The sequence below is a fragment of the Thamnophis sirtalis genome, unplaced genomic scaffold (assembly GCF_051295495.1).
Source record: "Thamnophis sirtalis isolate CommonGarterSnake01/CBP01778 unplaced genomic scaffold, rThaSir2_p1.2 scaffold_12, whole genome shotgun sequence".
NCBI classification, from domain to species: domain Eukaryota; kingdom Metazoa; phylum Chordata; class Lepidosauria; order Squamata; family Natricidae; genus Thamnophis; species Thamnophis sirtalis.
In genome coordinates, this window is record NW_028261392.1 from 13,656,828 (window position 1) to 13,678,634 (window position 21,807).

At 44.5% G+C, this 21,807-nt stretch overlaps 1 protein-coding gene across 10 annotated transcripts in view; it reads right to left on the minus strand.

The window, feature by feature from the left end:
• MYCBP2 (MYC binding protein 2) overlaps positions 1–21,807 on the minus strand; it is a 144,914-nt gene that overhangs the window by 60,452 nt on the left and 62,655 nt on the right. For 9 of the 10 annotated variants that reach the window (XM_087726887.1, XM_087726882.1, XM_087726881.1 and 6 more), the window contains exons 37-51: positions 21,626–21,768; positions 20,568–20,668; positions 19,333–19,551; positions 18,733–18,958; positions 17,204–17,322; positions 15,186–15,273; positions 14,792–14,841; positions 13,492–13,664; positions 11,468–11,612; positions 9,903–10,115; positions 8,417–8,472; positions 6,845–6,960; positions 4,688–4,785; positions 3,074–3,190; positions 817–957 (exon numbers count right to left, since the gene is read on the minus strand). In XM_087726887.1, the coding sequence (XP_087583013.1) occupies positions 817–957; positions 3,074–3,190; positions 4,688–4,785; positions 6,845–6,960; positions 8,417–8,472; positions 9,903–10,115; positions 11,468–11,612; positions 13,492–13,664; positions 14,792–14,841; positions 15,186–15,273; positions 17,204–17,322; positions 18,733–18,958; positions 19,333–19,551; positions 20,568–20,668; positions 21,626–21,768 (2,005 nt within the window). The remainder of the gene's footprint in view (positions 1–816; positions 958–3,073; positions 3,191–4,687; positions 4,786–6,844; positions 6,961–8,416; positions 8,473–9,902; positions 10,116–11,467; positions 11,613–13,491; positions 13,665–14,791; positions 14,842–15,185; positions 15,274–17,203; positions 17,323–18,732; positions 18,959–19,332; positions 19,552–20,567; positions 20,669–21,625; positions 21,769–21,807) is intronic. The other variant, XM_087726884.1, reaches the window with a different exon arrangement.

Here is a 21,807-nt window from a genome sequence, read left to right on the forward strand (position 1 = left end):
GGCTACAACACAAAAATCTCTAACTAGTGTTATATTAATTGCAAGCCCTTTGGCTTTAGAGGCATCTAGCTACCTTGAGCATCTGTTCATTAGTCTCAGCACCACATTCTTTTAAATTTCTTGGGGGGGGGGGGATTTTTCCAGGATCTGGAGATATCCTCCCGTTTCTCACTTCTGCTTATTAATTAAAATAGTAACAGCATTAGGACTTAAGACTTAGATACTGTTTCACAGTGCTTTACAGCTCTCTCTAAGCAGTTTACAGAGTTAGCTTATTGCCCCTAACAATCTGGGTCCTCATTTTACCCACCTCGGGAGGATGGAAGGCTGAGTCAACCTTGAGGCTAGTGAGGTTTGAACTGCCGAATTGCAAGCAGCTGGCAGTCAGCAGAAGTAGCCTGCAGTACTGCACTTTAACCACTGCACCATTAAGGCTCACAATATTTCATTGCTTTAAAGAAAGCTTAAGTCCAGAAGCCAACTAAGAAAAGCAATAACTATTTTCAGTGCTGCCCACTTTCTTGGAAGCCATCTCCCTGCCCAGCTAAGCCGAATTCATGGTGTGGGTTGATCAAATGTATGATGCAGATCACACCGTAGCCCTAACTAGCACAAGGCAAAGATTTATGTGTAGCTCCTGCATCCATAAGAGTGATGCAGAATTAATTGCAGGAGTTCTTTATTTTTTTTCCTCTATTCTCAACTGCTCTAAGTCTTAATTACTTTTCATACCAAAATGGATGGAAGTTGCCAATTGATAGTGGGAGTAAACCAACCCTAAGTATTAAGGTTTCTTTAGGGATGCCATTTACTTACATCAACGGGGACCAACAGACTCTTGCCAAGATGCTGATTAAAGGAAAGGCACCAAGCTTCGCTATAACCATTCAGATTTGGAACGTATTTCCGTATCGTCTCCTCGTTCAGTCGTAACCACACCCCATCATCATTGTGGATCTGGGAAGAAGGACCCAAGATAAATGACTTGTACAAAAAACAATAAATGGATCAAAATTGAGGTTTTAAGAATTCGGCTGAAAAAACAAGTATATATTACATTTCATATTTGTTTTCTGAGGTTTTCGCGGGTGTTAGTGTGTAGGTCTTTGGTTATTTGGGTTTTCTCCCGTGTAAAATTGGAAGTGTCTTGGCGATGTTTTGACGAAGTCTCATTTGTCATTTTCAGGCTTGTTTGCTCGGCTTGGTGCTTCCAGGAGCAATTTGCAATTTGCTCCTGGAAGCACCAAGTCAAGCAAACAAGCCTGAAGATGACAAATGAGACTTCGTCGAAACGTCGCCAAGACGCTTCCAATTTTACGCGGGAGAAAACCCGAATAACCAAAGAATTACATACGTTTCATATATATATATATATATATATATATATACACACACACACACACACACACACACACACACATACATATATATATATTTAATCGACTCTTGGACATTTTTCATGAGGTGGGCAGCCTTATAAATTTGATACAGAAATAAAAATATTATGACACCTAACAGTTCCAGCTTTGGACTTTTTTAAAAATCCAAATAAGATTTTAAAACATTCAGGAAAGAGGTTACATTTCTGGTTGCAATAAAAAATCTCTATACTATTCATGTTGTCTTGTATTTTCTGTTATGGATTACACCAGTAGAGGCTAAACCAATTTCACTGCATACATGATGTACAATGACAATAAAGGCTATTATATAAAAATGTTTGAAATTTAAATGATTACATAGCAATTGTGATATGAAATCTTGTTTTGAAATAGCAGGTACTGTTCTGATCTAGGCTTCCCAAGAGCACGAAGCAACTTCTGGTCCCGACAAAAAGACCTTTTATTAATTGACTGTGAATTCTGCTCATTCACATCCAGCAAAGTCTTTCAAGGGAGGATTTAACGTCACACACCTTATCTGGCTTGGAGAGCTGCCAGGCCGATATTTGCAAAACTTGGCAGAAGTCTTGGAGGGTCACAGGCAAATTAAGCGAACTAATTGTCTCCTGAAAACTCCACTCCCCTTTGCTCCTCTTTCATTTCCTCTGGGAGAAGCCATTCATCGTCCACCTGTGGCCTTACTCCCAAGTCGACCCCTGTTCTTTAGCTGTTCCCTTTGTCTGGCAACTCTGCACATACGCACACTGGGAACAGACTCCAGCTGTTCGTCTGCCTCACTGATGTCTGACTCTGAAGGCAGCTGATAACTGGCATATGACTCTGGCCTCCTCTCTGCCTCCGACATAGAGCCCTCATTAGAGCTTTCCCCAGACTCCATGACTGGCCCATGTTCCTCCCCAACCTCTTCATTGTCTAAATCTGCTGCCAGCTCCGGCCATTGGTGGGCCACAACAGGTACTTTCCAATTTCAATCAATCAATCAATCAATCAAATCTTTATTCTATCATAGATCAGCATATTTCTTATTTCTGAAAACAGTAATGCATTGCCACCAAAAGCCTGAATTACACTGATGAGCAGTTAAAATCAATATTCACCACGTAAGGATGACTGGAAACTTCAAGATTAAAAGAGACACTGGGATCCAGATGAATAAATGATTTAAACGTAGTATGCATTTTACAGGGAAAAGTTGGCTGGACAAAATTAGCTATTAAACTTTCAAATTTCCTGTGATTTCCCCCCCAAAAAACTAGTTGACACAAAGCAGAAATGAGTAATATGTTTGAATGAGTAACAGAAACTTTGGAACATCACACTCAATTAAACAAAAATCTCTACCTTAGTTTGTCCAACATAAATAAAGTAGCGCCTCGGAAGAATTTAAAGCAATGTGGCTGGTTAATAACACAATCTGAGTGATTTATGCTCATTAATTGGGCTACAATGGCCAAGCATCTCCAAGACGTTGCTGTATTTTGTGGGAACTCAGATTATTTTCACTTGAACAGCAGATCTGGGGCAAGATCAACAAAAGTCTCGGATGGCTTTGAGGGCCATCCATCCAGATGTTAGGTAGGATTAGCCAAAGGAGATTTGGGATGATGGCCATGGATGCCAAAGACAACCAGCCTTCGTTACAGTTATCTTCCAAGATTCTTAGAGGTTACCTCATCAATAAAAGTAATGGATCCATTGACTTTAACTAGGCCAATCTGTTCACTCTGAAGAGACGGGTGGCTACGGATTCGCAAGCCAGCACTGTCCTTGGCCACAAATTTGCGAACCTGCAAAAAGCCCAGGGAGAATTAAGGACCCCGAAACCTAAACAAAAACAGTTCTTGACACCAGCAATGTTACACAGAACCAATTTCGGGGGATAAAATCTGCATAGTTCAACAACTATTTCCCTTAATAGCTGCTCAAAATGTCCACTAAAAATGTCAACTCAAGATCTGGCTCTCCCAGCAGGCCTGGGGATAGGTTCCTAATTCACCCGCCCGAGTGTTTGATTGTTGAACGAAAGTTGTGTTTTACTATTTTTTTCTTTGTTCACATTTTGTTTTGTTTTTTGATGTTGCACTTCCCTCCCTTGTGATTGTAAGCCGCCCTGAGTCCCCTCAGGGAAAAGGGCGGCCTATAAATTTTAATAAATTCAAATTCAAATTCAAATTCAAATTGTCTCTTTTTGGATGACAAAGAGAAAAGAGGAGGGGAGGGGAGAAGAGAGGAGAGGAAGTAGAGGAAAGGAGAGGAGAAGGGAAGGGAGGGGAGGAGAGGAGAAGGGAAGGGAGGAGAGAAGAGGAGAAGAGGCGAGGAGCAGGGAAGAGAATGGAAGAGAATGGAAGAGAGCTGTAATGGCATCTCTCTCACACTGGGTCAGGGGTTAGATCCCTCTTTAAAATAGAATATGCTGAAGACTTCTGGCTTATGCGCAGCAGAGTTTGATCCCTGCTTGATTTGATCCCTAGAAATTACTTTAGAAGATTCCAGCATGGAATGGTCTGTCAGAGGGGATTGTTCAATAAGCGTGGGCCACAGAGATAACAGAGAAATAACAAACGGGACATCCAAAGACCAATTTCAATGGGCTTTTTTATGGAGAAGCCTATCTAGAGTAGGCATACACTCCCCAAGTAACCTATTTTTTTGTGTGCATTTATTCTGATGAAGAACTAGAAAAATGTATTTGCCTGGAGTGAGTGGAAAAATCAAGAGATGGCTGGTACCCCGTAAGATATTATGGGAAAATTACAGCACCATATTAAAACTCAGGATCAGGGTAAAAAGGCCATTTCAACATTTGTACAAACTCTGCAGAAGTAAAGCTCTTCCTTCCTGTCTCCCAAGGGATCATAAGATGATAATGTGACCTAGTTTGATTAATGAAACATCTGCAAGAAAACAACCCAGCTCAGAGAGCACCAAGGACTCTTCAGATCAGATCAAAACACATGGGCGCAAAGCAAAACACCAAATGCCTGGACATCATCCCACAGCTCAGGAATATACTTCATTTTCTTCTGTTCTTTTTGAGTGGCGTTTCTCCATCTTGCAGCCACAGGACAGAAGTGTCCTGGGAGTCAACCAAAGATCCATGTAGCTGGTTGATGCATTGCTTGAGGGGTTGTGGCTCTTTGGGCAGGGTGCTTGAGGACAAGCAGCCTTCAAAACCCACAGGATGGGACTAAGGCTCCTTTCCTTGGCTCCTCTGACCACTGAACTGGCATTCCTTTAAAGATGAAATTGGGTTAGGTGGTGTCAAATCGTTGTCCTTCATATACCTTGTTTGGCAAAGGTTCAACTTTTGGTTTTATCAACTGGGTTCCTGGTGGGATCATCCCTTTTGGAGGATCTTTCACTTTAACTTCCAAACCAGCATCTGCAAGTGAAGGAAATCACTGTGATGTAGGAAGGTAAAAAGGGAAACGGTGGCGAATAATTTTACCTTTCCATGCTTGGCCAGACAGAATTACATGGAAACAAATGCTCTGTCTTAACACATTGGCAAAATAAAAAATCAGAACACAAAATACAAGCCGGGTGGACACGACCTTGTAGACGGCCCTCTCTCTGTCAAGGACCTTGGAGTACTCATATCTAATGATCTAAGTGCCAGAGCTCATTTCAACCTTTGAAATCCTGTGTCTTCTTGAGAGGGTATCCTCTATCACAGAACCTGCTGCAAATGCGTTCAGGAAATGGTGAACTTTACCACTTTACAAGGTGCCTCGGTTTCTTTCAGGAATCATTCCGTGCAGCAAAATGCAAAATGGAAGAATAAATGCCTTCATTCTCCTGACCCAGAATTTCAAAGGCTGATTGATAAACCGCAAATTCTCAAAACCCATAAGGGGAAACAGGGAAAGATACACCACCAGCTTAGTTGTCATTTGAAGCAAACAACTTTGGTGTTAGCAGTTTGGCTGTGAACCAAGTAAGTCTGAGCTGCTCTCTGAACATACAGAGACAGAGGTGGGGCTGAGGAAATTCACTCCAGTAAAGGAAGGGCTTGGTCAGTAGGTCTTCCTCATTCATAATCAAGGAAACTATAGTGGTAGCTCAGTATCAGTGGCGGGATTCAGCCAGTTCGCACCTATTCGGGAGAACCGGTTGGTAACTTTCTAAGCAATTCAGAGAACCGGTTGTTGGAAGAAATCTTTTGTTTTTTCCCACTTTACAGGGCTAATCCTGTAAGGAAGGCAGGAAGGAAACATTCTGGTGTTGTTTCTAGCCTAATCTTTATTGCCCTGCTTACAGAAACTGCCTCTCCGGTTAACCCTTATTACCATTGTAAGAACTAAGGCGAAGTGCCCATCAACCTGAGTGACATTGACTTGGTCACGCTCACATGATCACATGACCACCGAGCCCCGCCTACCCAGCTGGTCATTAGGGCAGAGAACTGGTTGGTAAATTATTTGAATCCCACCACTGCTCAGTACTCAACTGCTACAAAACTCATCAAATCTGGTACTCGGTGCATTTTGACATGAACATTTTTGTCCCGGTACTCATCGTTTGTTCGGCACTCAACTCACAAGGTAGAACTTGTTGGTGTCGGCTGCCTTGTGACTCGCTACATTATTTCTTATGGGGGAAAAATTTATTTGGTACTCATCATTTGTGGTATACTCATTGCACTTCCCGATGACTACTAAGTAGTGGTGAAATGCACTTTTTTAAACTACCGGTTCTGTGGGCGTGGCTTGGTGGTGGGCAGGGGAAGGATACTGCAAAATCCCCAATTCCCTCCACACTCCTGGGGGAAGGATATTGCAAATCTCCATTCCCACCCCACTGGGGCCAGTCAGAGGTGTTATTTGCCTGTTCTTCGAATTACTCAAAATTTCCACTATCGGTTATAGCAGTTAGACTTATATACCGCTTCATAGGGCTTTCAGCCCTCTCTAAGCAATTTACAGAGTCAGCATATCGCCCCCATAGTCTGGGTCCTCATTTTACCCACCTCGGAAGGATGGAAGGCTGAGTCAACCTTGAGCCGGTGAGATTAGAACCGCCGAACTGCAGATAACAGTCAGCTGAAGTGGCCTGCAGTACTGCACCCTAACCACTGTGCCACCTCGGCTCTCCAGAACTGGTCAGAACCTGCTGAATACCACCTCTGACCCAAATCCAGATTTTTGAGAAGAAAACAGAGTTCCCACTATAGAGAAATCTCTCTAAACTAGCTCAAGTAAAAGCTGAATTTCACCCCTGCTACTAAGGGGGAAACAACTGTAGTTGTTATGCCTGCTTCTCAGCAATTCTATTTGCTTTTCTATTTGAGACAGAAAGCACAGAAACTCAGCATAGGCTTCCTCCAAAGCCTGGTCCCTCTCATGCTTATGAAAACAGATCTTCTCTATCCAGGGTTTGGCATGCAGCTATAACCAACTAATACTATTTTATAAAGAGGACAAATTTCTATTCAAACATACCTATTTCAATGCCATCAATGGTAACATGTATAGTGTAGAGACCAACTGCTCCTGGCGTCCAGTTAGCACAGTAAGTACCATCGTTATTTACTCTTATCAACATATTTTCACTTGGTCTAGGAAAAAAAAAAGCCAAAAACAAATATGGGAATCACAACACATCACCACAATTCTACCTTCACTAATTCGGGTCTTGTGGGTGCTTAGAAAATCCAGCACAATTGCACTTATTTTCAGGAACCAAAAATTAAGAGCAATTAATTAGAGTAGGGGTAGTCAACCTTTTTATACCTACCGCCCACTTTTGTATCTCGTTAGTAGTAAAATTTTCTAACCGCCCACCGGTTCCACAGTAATGGTGATTTTATGAAAACCTAATGAAAATGTTTTTAAATAATGCAAAGACATTTTTTAAAAAAAGTCAATTAAATTTTTTAAAAAAAGGAAAGTGCTTCAGTATCGGACAAAACCTCTACCACCCACCATGAAAGCTGGAACGCCCACTAGTGGGCGGTAGGGATCAGATTGACTACCACTGAATTAGAGCCTTCCTTATCCTCAGCATTTCACCGCTCAACATCAATCAAACATTTTGTGTATCTCAATTTTGCTTCCATCTTTCTTTGCCTTCCCACATCTGGATATCCTCCAGGTGGTTGCTTTCTTCCAAACGCTCCCAGCTAGAGTATTTTTTAGCTTGGGAGAATCTGTGGATGGCATTTACACACAATAATATATATGGAAAGATAATTTAATCAAGAATGTAATGCAACAAAGTTTGTTCAATAATATGTATTCTATGAAAAGCTATAGCCAAATATAGCCAGCAATAAAATCCAATTAATAGAAGCAATCATTCAATCTTGGTTTCACATTATAACAGCTGCAGAACTAAAAGACTTGGTTCACTCCACGGGAAGACATTGTAAGGCTGTAATTCATGGTAAAAGTTACCCAACTAAGTGTTAACTGACATGGTGATAATTTTTGTGTATCTCGTTTTTTCCACGTGTTTCACTTTTCTTCTTTATAACTGCCATTCTAATAGCAAATCCTTCATAAAATTTATTGCATTACAGTCTTCATTAAATTATCCTTCCACTGATATATAATTTTAGGGCACTACTGCAAAAAAAGTGGTGTTACTAGCCATCAAACATCAAAAATACTGTACTTTTCCCAAAAGGTTTCCACAATTTTGGCCACTACTGTAGTTTGATAAAACACTACGTTTTGTATAGAGCCATTGAACTAGAATCACTGCAAACAGTCACACAAATTTAACAATTCATATACAGAGAAACCCAGTGACTGAACATGTTCAAATATATTTCCCATACATGAAAGGGTAACTATGTTTTATCTCTTTTTTCCTCTTCTTTGCTTGCTTGCTTGCCTGCTTGCTTGAATCCATCCATCCATCCATCCATCCATCCATCCATCCATCCATCCATCCATCCATCCGATTTTCCCTGGAATTGTTGCTAACATATAAAGATGAAAACAATTCTGCTAACTAGCTAATGGGTAACACTACTTTCTTTAGGTTTAAAGATCATACAAAACTGTTACCTCTTAGGTGTTGGTGAAGCAAAACGTAACTCCTCAAAAGAATAATTTTCATATACCTGAAAAGCAAAGGGTGTTGTCAAACTCCTACTGTTATGTTAGCAACTTGGAATAACAGCCACTTTGTCTCTCCAGACCTCCCCAAACTGGTTTGACCCCACAAGGCAAAACTTGCTCTCTCCCCATAGGGAGACTGCGGCTTCTACTTAGCCTGTGCATTTGTACTAATCTGTTTGTGAGATGGCGAGACTTTCTCCTACCCCTTATCAACCACTGAAGAGTCTCAAGAAACTGGCTAAACCAGGAATGTGAAACTCAAGGCCCCTGGGCGGATCCGGTGTATTTAGACCTGGCCCATGGGGCCACACTGGATATAGTAAAGGACCAGCCCATGGTGCCTCTGCCAGCCAAAATGGGCTCCCGAGCTCCGTTTTCAGTTGCAACAGACTCTGGCAATCCTCTGCCAGCAAAGAGAGTTGCCAGAGGGCATCGCAGCCAAAAATGGAGCTTGGGAGCTCATTTTGGCTGGCAGTGTGCTCAGGCAACCACAAGTGCCCCCGAAAGCAATGCCGATCTGGCCACACTCGCCCCAGCCTCCTGAGATCAAACACAACCCTGATGAGGTCCTCAATGAGTTTGGCATCCTCGGCCTCAACTAAAAGACATGGAAAGCAATAGAGAATGGATGGAAGCAAATAATTTAATTGTACATTCACTTGCTCAAGGAGGACTGGTAAGTCAGCAGCACAATTTTGAATCTAGGCTGGTTTTTTTTATAAAAGCACTTAAGACAGAAAGACAAACAGAAAGAGAGAATCATGCTGATGTACAGCTTGTTTAGTGACTGAAGTTACAACAGCACTGAAAAAAGTGACTTATTTTTCACACTTACAAGCATTGTATCACCCCCATTGTCACATCATTACAATAAAGACGTTTGGCAACTGATTCATACTTATGACTGTTGCAGTGTCCTGGAGGGTCATATGATCCCCCTTTGAAACCTTGTGACAAAGTCTATGGGAAAGCCAAATCCACATAACAACACTGTTACTCGGCGATTCACTTAATAACTGTGGCAAGAAAGTTCATAAAATGGGGCAAAACTCACTTAATATCTGTCTTATTTAGCAACAAAAACATGGGGCTCAATTGAAGTCGTAAGTCAAGGACTACCTGTACCCTTTACCCTGTTTTCCCCAAAATAAGATCTCCCCGGATAATAAGTCCAATTGGGCTTTTGAGCGCATGCGCTAAAATAAGCCCTCCCCTGAAAATAAGCCCTCCCCAAAAATATTGCAACACAGCAGCAGCCATGAGGTGACCACGCTTGCTGCCTCCTGCACCTCAAAAATAATAAGAACACCCCGAAAATAAGGCCATGTGCTTATTTCGGCGGCCAAAAGACCCTGTCTTATTTTCGGGGTAACACGGTAAAATTCCTCCATTCTGTATTTCAAATTGTTGTGGCCTAAATGGTGCCACCTACCTTCATCATTGTTATAGAAATGTAGCGTGCTTCTTTGACAATCATAGGCTCATAGGATGCTTCCAGCTTGGGGGAAGGGAGTCCCCCAAAGGTCAGTTCTGGTCCAGAAGCAGTGGCCCCCGCAGGGCTGCCGGGGGCCCGCTGTGTTTTCTTAGCCTGTTCTTGCTGCAGAGAAGTTTTCTTCTGGGAAACTGGGATTGCTTTGACTTCCACCTGGAAATTTCATTAAAGAGAAGAGAGATGGTGGCAGCCTTAAAAACAGCAAGTCATTCTAAACCCCAGACAAGGGATTATACAAAGAACGTTTTGGTCTTCAAACTACCTTTTCAAATCACCCTAAAGCGTTCGCAAATGTAATTGTTGTTCTCGGTTTGTAGCAAGGCTAAAAAAGCCTTTGTTGAACCAGACTTTTCACTGCTTCGACTTACTAAGATGATATGTCAGAAAGAAAAGCCAATGGCAGGAAAATGAATGCAGGAAATCTCTCAAACACATGAACCCCCATGCCATAGGCAAGCCACAGGGGGTTTAAATCGTCTTTGCACATTTAAAAAGGAATGGGCAATGAAGACTTTCCTTAATGTATGCAGTGTATCTTATGTAGTGTACACTGGAGGTGGTGACCCTTTTGAGAGCTGTAAGCAACACAATTTCATTTTAATGTATGCCAATTAGTGTACATTCAAAGTGGCAATAAAGTTATTCTAAGTAAGCCACAAATCCTGAGCTGTTTAAGCACTCTAGATAATCCCTAAATGGCGTATCTGTTCTGATTTAGGCTTCCCCAGCAGCACGAAGCCGAGTCCTCATCCCGATAAAACCCCTTTTATTTAATTTACAGTGGATTCCTCTCCAGCAAAGTCCCATAGTCTTTCAAGATAGTTCACAATTACCGACCTTTATCAGGCTTGGAGAGTGGCCAGGCCGATATCTTACAGATGTCGCAATACTTGGCAAAAATGCAAGAATGAACTAATTGTCTCCTGCAAACACTCCTCCCCTTTTGCTCCTCCTTTATTCCCTTTGGGAGGGGTCATTCGCCGTCCACCAGTGACTTTAATCCCAAGTCAACCCCTGTTCTTTAGCTGTTCCCTCTGTCTGGCAACTCTGCGCATGCACACACTGGGAACTGCCCCCAGTTGTTAGTTTGCCTCACTGATGTCTGACCCTGAAGGCAGCTGATAACTGTCAGACGGCTCTGGTCCCCTCTCTGCCTCCGATGCAGAGCCTTCATCAGAGCCTTCCCCAGACTCCAGGACTGGCCCATGTTCCTCCCCAACCTCGTCACTGTCCGAATCTGCTGCCAGCTCTGCTGGCCACTGGCAGGCCACAACAGTATCCTACAGTCAGCTATGAATCATGCAGCTGAAATATAAATTGCTCCTACATCCCAGCGACGCTCCAAGTTCTAGAACAGAGGCGCCAGTCTCAAACCAGCAACCGTTTTACAAAACTATAGATGTAATCCCGTTAAATCATTTCCACGCAGGGGAGATTCGTCAGCTGCGTTCTCTGAGAGGGCCTTAGGCTGGAAAGCTTCTTTGTCGTTCATATAAGCCAACTACCTTCATATTAGGCACATGGACCACTTCACCGTATTGGTCTTTGGTTTGCACGGTGACAATCGTTGGCCAGCCACAGCGGATGTCGTCTTTGTTGAGGATCAAGGATGTTTTCTGGGGATCCGCATAGGAATCTGGTTGCAGCCACCTATGGAGGAGACCGTTTTAGCACTCCTTTCAAATTCTTGCCTCCGCGGACTCCGCAGAGGAAAAACACAGTAAAAGGAGTCCCTGTGGATTTTACTCCGCTAGTTGTTGCTAACTCTAGGGCAGTGTTCCTCAACCTTGGCAACTTGAAGATGTCCGGACTTCAACTCCCAGAATTCCCCAGCCAGCGAATGCTGGCTGGGGAATTCTGGGAGTTGAAGTCCGGACATCTTCAAGTTGCCAAGGTTGAGGAACACTGCTCTAGGGGATGGTACCGGGTTTCTCCAAAAATAACATTGGATCTTATTTTCTTTTGATCCCTGAAATAAGCGCTTGGCTTTATTTTTGAGGAGGTCCTATTATTTTTGAGGTACAGGAGGCAATGAGCATGGTCACCTCATGGTTGCTGCTGTGCTGCAATATTTTTGGGGAGGGCTTATTTTCATGGGAGGACTTATTTTAGCGCATGCGCTCAAAAGCCCAATTGGGCTTATTATCCGGGGAGGTCTTATTTTCGGGGAAGCAAGGTATTCATCTCCGGCTCAAGGCCATTGAGCCAGCGTTGCCTGAAGACGTTTCTATGGTCAACAAGACTATATGCTGAAGCTCATGGAATGCTGCTACCTATTTATCTACTCGTATTTGCATGCTTTCAAACTCCTAGGTTGGCAGGAGCTGGAGCAAGGAATGGGACCTTGCCCGTCACATGGAGCTCAGGCTTCGAACCTGGGCTGTCAGCTTCACAGCCGACAAGTCCAGCAATTTAACAGCTGGGCCACCATGCCAGCCCCCTCTTTTTTTGTAATGACCCATTATAAATTGGAAATTAAACCTTTTCATCCCAAAGAAAGAACACATAATTTCTAGCAAGATACAATAGCTTATTTTTTTTCTTTTGCAGTAAAACTGTTTGCTGCTGTCTTTTGATGTTTAGTCACCATTTATGCTATTTTAAACAGTAATTTCCTTCCAAGTGTTAACAGACCCAGATGACTGGTTCTGATCTCAATTTCTTAAAAGCTTCCAACATTCTTAAGTTTTAGGGCACAGCCAATCTGCCCATGACTTGATTAGGTGAGACTGGAGGCTAAAATATATAAAGAATGGTTGCTGGAATTGAGTATAACTTTTTTAGGTGTTGATGGGAGATCTTTTTGAGAGGTTTTTGGAATCTGCAAGATTATTGCTTGGCTATCATTTCAAGAGGGGTGATTTTGATGTATTGTAATGTTATTAGAAGTCTCTTTATCCACTGGATTGAATGTTTGGACATAGTATTTTATTCACTCTTCAGAAAGAGTGCAGAGAAGAGCAACAAAGATGATTAGGGGATTGGAGGCTAAAACATATGAAGAACGGTTGCAAGAACTGGGTGTGTCTAGTTTAATGAAAAGAAGGAGGTGACATGATAGCAATGTTCTGATATCTCGGGGGCTACCACAAAGAAGAGGGAGTCAAGCTATTCTACAAAGCTCCTGGGGTAGGACAAGAAGCAATGGGTGGAAAGTAATCTAAGAACTAGAACTAAGGAGAAACCTCCTGACAGTGAGAACAATTAATCAGACCAATTAAAACAATTATTAAATAATTAATCAACTTGCCTCCAGAAGTTGTGGGTGTTCCATTAATTTGACGTTTTTAAGTTAAATTGTGGAACGCCCCAACATTGAAAGTTTTTAAAGTGATGTTGGATAACCATTTGTCTCAAGCGGTGTAGGGTTTCCTGCCTGAGCAAGGGGGTTGGGCTAGAAGATCTCCAAGGTCCCTTCCAACTCTGAAACTAGGAAGGAGAGATACCCCTCCACAGGGTTCCCCTTAATTCATCCTAAAGGCGTCCCAAGAGAGGGGTAGCTGTGAATGAAACCGAGCTCTTGCAGTACCTGGCAAGTCTCCCACCGCTGGAGCCCGGCATACAGGAGATAAAATCCTCCAGGAAGGACTGCTCATTGCTCTGAACTTGCAAGGGCAGCGTTCCTTCAAGGGCTTCCAAGATACTCGGGGAGTGAGACAAGGCGAGCCCTTTACCCAGGATGCCCGAGTGAGATTTACACACCTGGGAGAGACGAAAAGCAATGTTACCTACTGAAAGCAGCCTTCAACCCCTTGCCTTTCCTAACAAGATCACTTCAACAATAAATGCAACTATGGGTGATATCCTCCCCCCAATATTTTATTTCTAAGAAACCAAGCTGCTGCAATTGTTGACAGTGATGACATACTTCAAAAAAATTGAATAAATAAATGTTACAAAATCTACTGCAATGACTTCACTGCTGGCATGATTTTAATGCCAACTCTTCATGGGGAGGTGTTCTAAAATTCCTTATACTGATGTCTGGAAATGGCCTTAGACGGGCTCAAAACGATCTGAAGGGTGCTTTTTGGGAGGAGGGGGGCTGTACAGTAGTCAGAATGAGCCACGGTGGCGCAGTGGTTAGAGTGCAGTACTGCATGCTACTTCTGCTGACTGCCAGCTGACTGCAATTCGGCAGTTCAAATCTCACCAGCCTCAATATTGACTTAGGCTTCCATCTTTCCGAGGTGAGTAAATGGAGGACCCAGTCAGCAATATGCTGACTCTGTAAACCACTTAGAGAGGGCTGTAAAGTGCAGAGAAGCGGTATATAAGTCTAAGTGCTATTGCTATATTGCAGGTTGATTCTTTCAACTGCAGAGACTCAGATCTGTTTAAGCTCCCATTGGCTGACTTAGTTGCTATGCCTATTCATTGGCTGACCTTGTTCCCATGTCTCTCCCAAGTCATGAATATTTTAACACAGTTCGATCCTGACCAGGCTAAAAGTTGACTCGGCCTTCCATCCTTCCGAGGTCGGTCAAAGAAAGACCCAGTTTGTTTGGGGTGTAGGCTGAGCCTGCAAACCGCTTAGACTAAAGAGCTGTAAAAGCACTGCGAAGCGGTATATAAGTCTAAGCGCTATTGTTGCTATTTCCTTGAGGCATTCTGCAAAGAAGTGACCATACCCTTCATGCAGCCACCCTCCCAAACCCTGGTAGGGTTAATCACTTCACGGTATCCAGAAATTCTCTTTGTGTGCATAACAGAAAAATACAAGTTTGATTCTGAAAGGAACAGAGAATTGTTTGTATGGATGGGGTCTAGAAAGAGAAGCAGACATGGGAAGTCCCACGATCCAAGGGGGAAGGACAGATCTGGTCTACCTGCAAGGCCGCCTCTTCCAGCATCTCAAGATCTTCCTCCAATTCATTGCCTGTTCACAAATAGGAAATAATGACACGCCATCAAGATATATTCCGAAAGGATACAGACCCTTTTCCTATGCCCCTAATAATTTTTTAGAATTTATTGATTAACTAATTTATATGGTTGCTCATCTCACTGATGGAACTCTGGGCAGCAAACCAGGATGAACCCATGAATCAAGATCAATTAAAAGAAGCAAGTCAAGACGCCTTGCAAAATCTCCTCACCCACACAGCAACTTTAGGGACATTGGGCTCTATTAACATCCAGGCCCAACTCTTGCCTTACTATTCCCCAAGCCCCGTGCCAAATCTCCCTCCCCCTCCAACAGATCCTTAATGGATCACCTACCAATAGGAAGGACCAGATCCTTTTTCATTAGAGCTGCAGCGCAGGCGCCTCCTAGGTTGGCTAGCTCTTTCTCAAGCTGAACGATACCCTTGAAACGAATAAAAGAGATGAGGTAAAAACTCTTAATTTAGGCCCACCCGAAAGCCTGTCCCTCACACAAGATGGCCTAGATCAGGGGTGTCAAACTCAATGTCAGGGTTCCAAGTAAGACCCCCCAACAAAAGAAGACTCCAAGGTCTGAAGTTCCTCAAAGTTCCATTTTATTAGAGATGTCATATTGGCACATCTGAGAAAACTTGAACCTGAAAGTTTCCAGGTTTTCCCCATCCAAGTGAAAGTTCAAGTCCCTGCCCAGCACCCACATGTCCATCACATTGCCCAAAACTGGAGATGCCTCCCAGTCACACCACTGAAACTGCAGGGCAAGGTGTCCTTGACTCTCTAAGAAAGGAATGTTATTTAGACTATATATCTCCCATACTCCATATAACCCCCCCCCTCCCATTTTCCCACAGTAGAAAATGTGGCAGGCCTGAAGGCCCAAATGTAAAAGATGGCTTCCAGGCCTGACGCTCAAGAACTGTGGGCCAGATCTGACCCGTGAGGTGCTTAGATCTGGCCCGCAGGGCCACCCTGGAAACAGCAAAGGACTGGCCAGTGGTGCCTATGCTGCAAAAACGGAGCTTGGGAGAGCCGTGCGTGGCACGCCCGAGCTCTGTTTTTCCTGGCAGGAGGTTACAGGGAGCCATCCCAACTGAAAACGAAGCTTATAAGGGCCACACGTTCCTCCTGAACTCAGTTTTCGCTGACAGACAGTTGCCGGAAGCCATTCTAGCCAAAAATGGAGTTCGGAGCCTGTTTTTGCTGGAAGAGCACCGTAGGCACCACCGGCCAGTCCTTTGTTGTTTCCAGGGTGGCCCTGCGGGACAGATCTAAGCACCTCATGGGTCAGATCTGGCCCACAGTTCTTGAGCGTCACGCCTGGAAGCCATCTTTTACATTTGGGCCTTCAGGCCCGCCACATTTACTACTGTGGGAAAATGGGAGGGGGGGGTTATATGGAGTATGGGAGATATATAGTCTAAATAACATTCCTTTCTTAGAGAGTCAAGGACACCTTGCCCTGCAGCTTCAGTGACTTGAGTGACATCAAATCCACCCTGGCCATGCCTCTCACCCCACCCCGAGGTCAAACATAATCCTGATGCGTCCCTCAATGAAATTCTCTTTCCTACAGTAGGTCTCGCTTTTCTTTCAAAATGCTGGCACTGACTTACAAAGCTCTGAAAGTACGAGTCCCCAAGTTGCTAAAGCACCTGTTCTGATCTAGGCTTCCCCAAAATGCATGAGGCAGAGTCCTGGTCCCAACAAAACCCATTTTATTAAACGAATGTGAATTCCCCTCATTGACATTCAGCAAGACTTGGCAATCAGTCTTTCAAAGGAATATTTATGACCACAGACCTTATCTACCTTGGAAAGCTGCCATATAAATATTTTCCAAACACAGTGCTGTGCAAGGAGAGGCTGGGCACATAATCTCTGAGATTCACGGACAGATCCTGAAACAAATCTATTGACCTGCAAAAGCCTCCTCCCCTTTCGCTCCTCTTTTATCTCCTATGGGAGGGGCCAATCACCTTCCACCTGTGACTTTACTCCCAAGTCAACCCTGATTTCTGAGTTGTTCTTTTCTTCTGGCAGCTCTGCGCATGCGCACACTGGGAACAGGCTCCAGCTGTTCCTCTGCCTCACTGCTGTCTAGCTCCATAAGCACCTGATCAGGGCCAGATGGCCTTGGCCCCCTTTCTGCCTCCAACGCAGAGCCCTCGTCCAAGCCTTCCCCAGCCTCCAGGACTGGCCCATGTTCCTCCCCAACCTCCTCACTGTCTGACTCTGCTGTCAACTCCGATGGCTTGATGGCAGACCATCACAGCACCATTCATAGGCTCTCTTGGCGTTCCCGTCTCCAGAAGTCTTTCTGCCCCTGCCCATTTTCTCTAGATGTCAGTACTTACTTCTTCAGGTCCAGGACTAAATTCATATCCTATGGCAAAACACTTGAAGCCGTAAAAAGAAGCCTTTTCATCCTTTACGTAATCTGATGCGGTTTCCAGTGAGAAGAGGGCTTCATTGCCTAGGAGGAAGTAGCACAGTTAGCAACAAAATAAAATTGAGCAACTAAGCTGCTTACAACTGAATGGAAAAGCTTGTGTGATTAAGCTTGTGAGTCTTGGCACACATCCCACTTTTTTCCACGCACAGCAGACAAACTCTGTCTCAATAACCAGTTTGCACCACTCTGGAATGGCACTTGCCGTGGGAACCAAGCAGTCTCCTGATCCCTCCATACTATCCGATTGCAAAAACAGAATAACTTAACCCCAAAACGCTGGAGAATTTTTTTTATTTTTGCAAAATTCATTTGTAAGTCACCAGTATCACCATCTTCTTTTAACAAACTCATAATCCCTTGAGGGGTGGAGTCTGGCCAACTGAATGAAGCTGAGTGTTTACTGTCCGGATGCCCTTCCTGCTGCCAATGCAGAGTTTTGTTCAGCAGATAAATTCTCATTGTGCCCAGAGAGAGAAATATCTGCCGCCGCTACCTAGGATCGAACTCACAGCCTCCTGATTGTGAGGCAAGAGCTCCGCCTCTAGGCCACCGCACCACTCACTTGTAAGTCACCAATATGAAGCTTTAAATTTCCTGACTACTGAACCATTAACAGAAGGATAGATGAAATTTGATTTGATTTGATTACATTTATATGCCGCCCTTTTCCCCAAGGGGACTCAAGGTGGCTCGCAATTCAAATCAGGGGAGGGGGGTACAGACAAAAAATAAAAAAGATGGAACATAACAATACATAATTTAAAAAACACACAGCAGTCATACCATTTGAGGCGGGGGGCAACAGCTCTTTAGCCCCAGGCCTGTCGGAACAGCCAGGTTTTAAGGGCTTTGTGGAAGGCCTGGAGGGTGGTGAGGGTTCGAATCTCCATGGGGAGCTCGTTCCAGAGGGTCGGAGCAGCCACAGAGAAGGCTCTCCTCCGGGTAGTCGCTAGTCAGCATTGGCCGGCGGATGGAATTCGGAGGAGGCCTAATATGTGGGATCTAATCGGTCTATTGGAGGTAATTGGCAGCAGGTGGTCTCTCAAGTACCCAGGTCCAATACCATGAAGGGTATTGACGACTAGCGCCTTGAAGCGTATCCGAAGACCAATAGGCAGCCAGCGCAGCTCACGGAGGATAGGTGTTACGTGGGTGAACCGAGGTGCACCCACGATCGCTCGCGCGGCTGCATTCTGGACAAGCTGAAGTCTCCGAATGCTCTTCAAGGGCTGCCCCTTGAAATGGTCCAAGTGGAAAAAAAACCGTGAAAAAAATAATTTAATAGCACCCAACACACTAAAACTTCTTCACGTTAATAAAGTTGTTCTTTTCATCCGGGTGAAATCCAAATGAACTTTCTCGAATTCGTTTTGAGTGATTTTTTTCTCCCCCGTCCAGCCGTTCTTAACCACGTTTAAAAATGAGAATTACCTGGTAGCACTAACACCATTGTGGGCCAACCTGATGAGCCAGAGAACTTTTTCAGTTCTATCCAGGAGTTGAGGTTTTCATGGACCGATGCCTGCTTGGGTCCAAATCCTGAAAACTGGAGGACTCGCGCAGGAATGAGCAAGCGGAGAACATCCTCCGACTGAGCCGTTCCACATTGGCTATCAAACTCTATCGAGATCCACCTGACACATTCTGGAAAGGTCACCTAAAAACAACAAAACAAAACAGAAGAGGGAAGTACAAAGGACTTTTCTGCTGCCACCACGACTGGATGAAATTGAAATCTGCTGAACCAGCCTCAGGATGCATGCCTGATTATCCTACACATCCTACAACAGTGACGGCTAACCTTTTTCTCCTCGCGTGCTAAAAGGGCTTGCACACTGATGAAAGTGCGAGTGTGTGTGGCCACACCCATAATGCAATGTGCGCGCAACATCCCCTGCGTGCCCCCGCCCCCTGCGCATGTATGCGCAACCCCCGCACCGCATTTTGGGCCTACCAGGCCTACCTGAAGCCTCCTGGGACCTAAAATGGAGTGCGGGGGAAAAAGAAAACCACCCAATGCCCCAAGCTCACCTTGTAGTGGGTGACGCACGCTGGCTTGTACGGATGTTCGCTCTCAATGACAGCATAGTGGTTAGAGGTGGTGCATGCGGAAAGGCCTTGCTCAGGCTGGTTGCCGGTGGTGCTGTCGGTGGACTGATTGGGATTAAAGGCCAGAGGGGTGTACTTCTGGTTCAGCACCGCGACGGAGGGAAGCAGCTGCTGAACCAGGCCAAAAACCTCCATGGCTACCTGTGGGGTGACAAAAGGCAGATGGAGCAGGGGTGGGATTCACTGGTTTGCCGAACAAGTTGTTGCAAGAACTGACTGCCACTGCCCACCCTACCTCGCCCCTCCCAGGAGTCTCCACGTGGTCCGTTCATCATGCCAGGTAAGTGCAGGGCCCACAAAGCAGCTCTGGGACGATGAAAACGGGCCTCCTGGAGCCCGGGGGAGACCGTTTTTGCTCTCCTGGAAGCTCGGGAAAAGCCTCCGGAGCCTGGGGAGGGCGAAAACGCCCCTCCCTCCGGTGCAGGAGGCCGAGTAGGCTACACCCACTCAGCAACCGGGCAGAGAACCAGTTGCTAATGTTTTTCAATCCCACCCTTGAGAATTTTTTTATACTTTTCTATTTTTTTTTTCCATTTCAAAAGGTTTTTATTTTCCATTTTTTCATTTTCATCCACTCACATATATACTGTGCATAGCCAGAGCCATACAACATTAAACAATAATCGCAGCAACTCCTCTTGTCAACAATAGCCCAAAAAATAGAAACCCAATATACATCTTCCACTCTCCGTACATCTCTTTCTACCCCCCTCCAACTTACTATCTTCCCTCCATCGTCCCCCTCTACCCTACTTCCCCTCCCCCTCTACCACTCCTCTCTCCCGATCCCCTCCCTTCCTTCTCACCCTCCCTCCCATCCTCTCTCCTGCCCCCTCTACCCATCTTTCTTCTATCCCACTCCTTGAGAATTGAGGCATGTGAGCTGACTAAAGGTATAGCACCATGGCAGGAAATAGGGATGCTCCTTTGGACCGAGGATAGGTTTCTTTCATTGGTCTTGTTGGGAGTCGCTTAGGATTATCAAATAGGAACCGTAAGTAGCTGGACCCCTGGTGGTACAATGGTTAAAGTGCAGGACTACAGGCAAACTCTGCTCATTGACTGGAGTTCGATCCTGATGGGGCTTAAGGTTGATTCAGCCTCCCATCCTTCCGAGGTCAGTAAAATGCCTACACCTACAAATTGTTCGAACGTACCTTGGGAATAGCTGCTGCGACGGGTTCTATGTGGGCTATCATCAGAGGAAGGAGCATAGAAAAGAGGCTGGATGAACTCAGCAGCTCAGGGATGTCCTCAGCTACAAATAAAAAAAAGTGGTTCAAGCATGAAGACTGTTTATGAAAGAACACATGACTCCTTGAAATAGTTAAGACCTGGCACTTCAGCTTCACCATCACCTTCGATAATGAGGGATCCTTGATGCTCTCTGAGCTTGGTTATTTTCTTGCAGATGTTTCATTGTCCCTGATGATGCACTGATGATACACTAGAGCCAATGAGTGACCTAGTTTGGGTAATGGAACATCTGCAAGGAAACCAACAAGCTCAGAGAGCACCAAGGACCTCTCATTTCAACTGAGCTACAAATGTTCTCCTTTATTGGAGCTTCGTTACTACAGAGACTATCCAGCTTCTCTTTCACTGCAGTTGCCCGCTGAGCCCGTCATGCCTCACCCAAGCAGGAGCTGCAGTCTGGTTTTTTTCAAAAGGCAACTGGACTTGCTTTTTCCCTGAAGACATTTCGCTTCTCATTCAAGAAGCTTCTTCAGTTCTGAACTTCAATCCTGAATCGACCTGATCAGAAGAAGCTCCTTGGATGAGAAGCGAATTGTGTTCCAGGAAAACAAAGGAAGCCCAGTTGTCTTTTGAAAAAGCACCTTTTGGGATAACCATGACTTGGATGACTTGAGGACCTCCATAGACATTTACAAGTCTGGTTATTTCCATCCGTCTCCTTTCTCCACCTTCAGACAAAATGTACACTCTGTGCCTCTTATTTCCCTAACGATTTCAGAGATCATTAACTGACCATTGGCGATGACAAAGCTAAGCTGCTATTATTATTCTGTGAATCTCCACATGGAGAACATCCAAGCAAAAACCTCTGATCCACTCCTACTACGAAGGAAGCCAAGGAAAACGGTTCCTGCTGTGGTTGCTTTTTTGTTTTTTGCTGCCTAGATGGTGAGAGCAAATTAAGGGACTGAAATAATTCATTCTGAGGTTCTTAAGGTAATTTAAAACATCTTCTTACCATCTACAGCAAGAGCTCTGTGCAGGAGATCTTTCGCCGCTCGGACCACTGCGCTCACAACAGAAAGTGCTCGGGTGCAATTCTTATCTTCTTCGTTGGCCTTATTTAAGAGCTGCGATTGCAAATCTCCATCATACTCGCTTCTGGAAAATGGAAAAAAGCCAGTCAGAGAAGCAAACTAG